Source organism: Pteronotus mesoamericanus, unplaced genomic scaffold (genome assembly GCF_021234165.1).
Source record: "Pteronotus mesoamericanus isolate MK-2021 breed Mesoamerican mustached bat unplaced genomic scaffold, CSHL_Meso_final scaffold_31, whole genome shotgun sequence".
Classification (NCBI taxonomy): Eukaryota; Metazoa; Chordata; class Mammalia; order Chiroptera; family Mormoopidae; genus Pteronotus; species Pteronotus mesoamericanus.
In genome coordinates this window covers 14,970,195-14,974,987 of record NW_026555312.1, presented here as the reverse complement: position 1 = coordinate 14,974,987, position 4,793 = coordinate 14,970,195, and the positions used below count along the sequence as shown (strand labels likewise).

Below are 4,793 nucleotides of genomic sequence, written 5' to 3'. Positions count from 1 at the left end.
ACTTATGGTGTTTGATAAAACTCAGATTCCTGGGCCTCAACACTGAATCACTGAATCACAATCCTGGGTTGCCTGGGGCCTGGGAATATGACTGTTTAACCAAAAGTCTCATTTGATCATTCTGCAGAGTGAAATATGAGGACTTCTGACTTAGAGTTAGAGAGAACTAAAGGGAAAGGGAAGATAGACTTGTGAGATTGCGGTTGCATGTGGAATCAAAGGTAAACACTCATAAAGCATGGCTTATTTGACAAGTTAAGCCAGTCTTGGAAAGTATGGAGAAGGCCAAAAGGGAAAATTAGTGAGAAATAAGGAAAGAAAGAGTGCACAAGTTTTATGGACCTGCCATGTGACTCTAAAATGTTGTGCTACGTTAAATAGGTCTCTGTCACTTCATCAAAGAAGGAGTTTTTTCCTTTCTTCCTTCCTTCCTCCCTTCCTTCCTTTCTTCTTTCCTTCCTACCCTCCTTCCTTCCCTCCTTCCTTTCTTTTTTCCTTTTCCTTTTCTATTCAATACGTAGAATTTTGCTAAGGAACTATGAGTTTCTGAGGAATGAGAAAGGTTGTTTTGTTACGTTTTTTACAAATAAATGCTACGTACTTATGAATCCCTTATCTTTTCCCACCTTAGTTTCTTCAATTGTTCTACAAAGATGGTAATTTTTCAGGTTTTTCTTTTTAATAACACCTCACTTTAAACAAGCAAGACATTTTATTCATACAAATATCTTTTACCAATTATACCCAATATTAGAAGATTTATAGGCTCCAAAGACTATCATGATTAACCTTCCTGAAATAAAACTTTAGGGATGTGCTTTGAACCCACAAAAGAAATTAAATGCACAGTTAAGACTGATTTTCATCATCAAGTTGCATCAGGGAATTCTCTTTAAAGATGTCTCCTGCTGCCTTCATTACTGTCTTGATCTCTTGCTGCAAATTTATATTCCTTTGTGGATTTAAGGCAGATATTGGATATCCTTTTAATCTGTATTTATTAAGGGAGCTATTGACAAGTCTCACTATGTCATGAATTCATGAACAATGTGCCTGTGGCTACTTTAGTGGGCATCTTAAGTGAATACACCATTTCCAGGATAAGTGGTCATTTTTCACAGGGCATTTTTTTAAATGTGAAAGTTAAAAACACATATTAAGATAAAGACCTCCGAGAGAATCAAGATGGTGGAGGAGTGAGTGGAAGTCATACTGACCTCCTCCAGTACCAACCTGGAATTAAAACTAAATTATGGAGAAGTCACCTGGAACAAACAACTGAACAATAGCAAGAGAGGAGCCTTATAACCTCAGACAGACAGAAGAATCAGCTTTAGCACAACCTAACTGGTAAGGAGTGCAGGAGAGACTTGAGAAGGCTGGCGGGGTGCCCATGGGCGGCAGCACCAGAAGGATACTGAAACAGCCAGTTGGATCCCCCTGAGATGAGTGAGATCTAAACCATAAGTGGGGATCTCCAGCCTGCAGCACCAGAGCCCAAAAAGTACACAGATAACAGCCATCTGGAAAAAGTAGCAGGGTTACTCTCTGCCAGAGATGGGCAGCTGGGGAAGCAAGGAGCCATTTAAAGGGCCAAAACATAAATTTTTATTTGCAGCCACTTACCCTGGGCTTCAGTGGAGGCAGGAACAGAGAGGGCTAGAGACACTTGAGGAGAGACTGGGGAAGGAGGCTTTGGGGAGAGAACTGAGAGTAGCCAGAGGGATCACAGTGCTGACTCATCCCCCAGACAGCAGCAGCCATATTGCTTAGACAGACCATTCCCCTGAGTGGCAACAGCATGGCAGTACCCAATAGCCTGGCCCCCAGGAGGGACTCTGCCCTACCTGTGGTGTCTCTAAGCCGGCCTGCTGAGTGCAGAATGACTAGATTAACAGCTGAAGGAGACAGCCACAGACAGTGGATTCCTGAAAGTCTCAGACAGACTGCCTAAGTTCAGACAGGGTCAACATCTGACATCATCGGAGGCAGATCCAGAAAGGAAAAACAGCAGTCTCCTACCATAGAAGTTCACAGCACAAAGTCAGGAAATCAAGACAGATAAATTTAAGAAACAGAAGCAAAAGAGTCGCACAAATAATGGGAAGACAAAGAAATACTCCCTACTTGAAGGGAAAGGAGGAATCCCCACAAAGAGAACTAAATGGAATAAAGGCAAGTAAACTACCAGATATTGAGTTCAAAACAACAATTGTAAGGAAGCTCAATGAGCTCAGTGAGCTCAGAGAGAATTACAAAAAAATACAGGAGACTACAAGGAACTTACTGCAAACTATATCAGCATGAGAAAGGACATAGAAACTCTCAATAAGAGGCAAGAGGAAATGAAGAATACAAGTTATGAATTGAAGAACACAGTACAAGGAATCAAAAGTAGGCTAGATGAAACTGAGGATTGAATCAGTGAACTGGAGGACAAGGTAGAAAAAAGCTCCAAGAAAGAGCAAGAAAATGAAAAAAAAGACTCAAAAAGAATGAAGAGGCATTTAGGGAAATGCAAGACAACCTGAAACAATAATATCTGGATAATAGGGATACCAGAAGGAGAAGAAGATGAGGAAGGGATAGATAACCTGTTTGAAAAAGTAATAATGGAAAAACTTCCCTCACTGGAAGAGAGAAAAAGTCACACAAGTCCAGGAAGCACAGAGGGTCCCATTTAAGAGGAACCCAGTGAGGCCCACTCCAAGACACATCATCATTCAAATAGCAAATATCAAAGACAAACAGAGAATCCTAAAGCAAGCAAGGGAGAAAGAGGTAGTAACATATAAGGAAGCCCTGATATGGCTAGCAGCTGACTTCTCAACAGAAACACTATAAGCCAGAAGGCAATGGCAAGAAATATTCCAAGCCGTGAAAAGCAAAGGTCTGCAACCAAGACTGCTCTACCCAGCAAGGCTCTCGATTAAAATGGGAGGTGAAATAAGGAGTTTCCCAGACAAAAGAAGACTAAAAAAATACACCTCCACCAAATCAGCACTGCAAAATATGCAAAAGGGACTGCTTTAAGATGAAGAAAAAGTTCCTATGAACACCCAGTTCCTTTCAGAGTTGCCAATACTTGGTATTACCAATATTTTTAATACTCATTAATCTGATTGTGATAGTGATGTTATTTTAATTGTTCCTTTACTATTTGTTTAAACTAAACATGTTTTTGTATATTTCTTGCCTATTTCTATTATTTTTGAAAAGGTTTACATGACTTTTTGGTATTCTTTATCTATTTGTTGATTAAAGGTTTGCAGAACTTTTTTCCCCCAAAAAAGAAAAACAAAACAAAACAAAAAAAAAAACACCTATTAACCATGTTTTGGATGTGTTGCAAATACTTTCCTATTCTATTCCTGTCCTTTAATTTTTTTATATGTATATTACTATATAGTCTTAAGTGTTTAATATAGTCATATTGTCAATATCTACTTTATAGCTTCTGGGTTTGAATATTTTACTTCAGGTCATGAAAAATATTAGTTCTGTTTTCTTCTAAAACTCCTTAGATTCTACATATTGATTTTTTTTCTCTGAAGAAAGACATATTTTATTAATCTGCAAGTTTCTTAGCAGATTAATAATAAAAGCGTGGTATATAGTATCAACAAGTCCAATTGCTGGGCCTCCCAAAAACTCCAATTATTTTAAGGTGAGTTTGCTTCTTTTTCATTTGATTCATCTTCCATAACCTGTTCTACGCCCTCTACTTCTGGAATATAAAACTGCAGCATGTTCTGAATTCCATTTTTCAGAGTAATGATTGAACTAGGGCAGCTAGTACAAGAACCCTGGAGTTTCAGCTGTACGATGCCATCTTCAAAGCCCTTATAGATTACATCTCCTCCATCTTCCTGCACAGTTGGCCATATTCTAGTATCTAACAGTTCTTTAATCATTGCCACAACTTCATCACCACCTTCAGATCCTGTTTCTCCTGAAGATGTTTCCTCAGTAACTAAGGGTAATCCAGATGCAAAGAAATCCATGATTGTTGCATAAATATCCGGCTTCAATAAATTCCAGTCTAACTCTTCACTCTCCTTTGTGATAGTGATAAAATCTGGTCCAAAGAAGACACTTTTCACTCCTTCAATCCTAAATAGTTGCTGCCTGCGCAACCCCGCAGCACCAGCTGCAGCTCCCCAGCCCAGCCGTGCCGCCGCCGCCATCTTAGTCTGAGTGTGCACATATTGATTTTTAACTCACTTGAATATTGATTGTATAATGTGTGAAATAGGGCTCTATATTTGTTTTATTTCACGTAATAGTGGTCCATGCACCTTATCTGTTGAATAAGCCTTAATTTACCCAGCAATCTGAAATATCAACTTAATCATATATTATATTGTTAGACAGATATATACGTTTGTCTCTAGAATGCTCATTATATTTCATTGATCTACTTGATTATTTCTGTGCTGGTGTCATGTTGGTTTAATTGCTGAGACTTTATAATAGTTTAAAATTTTTTCATGTTTTATAAAAAAAAAGATATAGATGACTTCCATTCAAGATGGAGGTATAGGCAGAAATGCTTTGTCTCCTTGCGTAACCATAGAAAGAATTACAACCATATCTCAGAATGAATAACACCCAGAGCTTTCAGAAAATCAAGCTGTATGGAAGCCTGAAAACCAAGAATTTCAAGAAGCCACATTCATTCAGATGGGTAGGGGGACAGAGCCACAGAGATAGGTGGAGTGGTAGTGGCAGCAGAACAGATGGTCCCATATTCATGTATGGTGGACAAAAATTGGGAGGGCTACCTTGGGAGC

General features: G+C 38.8%; 1 protein-coding gene across 1 annotated transcript; it reads right to left on the bottom strand.

Annotated features, from left to right (window-relative positions):
* Window positions 1-3,627: 3,627 nt before the first annotated feature.
* On the bottom strand, window positions 3,628-4,195 carry LOC129085653 (NFU1 iron-sulfur cluster scaffold homolog, mitochondrial-like). The gene has a single exon (XM_054592071.1). The coding sequence runs from the start codon at window positions 4,185-4,187 to the stop codon at window positions 3,663-3,665; it is 525 nt and encodes a 174-aa protein (XP_054448046.1). The 5' UTR covers window positions 4,188-4,195; the 3' UTR covers window positions 3,628-3,662.
* Between the last annotated feature and the right edge of the window lie 598 nt (window positions 4,196-4,793).

Bases quoted from the DNA above. Each gene is read 5' to 3' on its own strand.
- LOC129085653 (XM_054592071.1), bottom strand. From the start codon at position 4,187: ATGGCGGCGGCGGCACGGCTGGGCTGGGGAGCTGCAGCTGGTGCTGCG.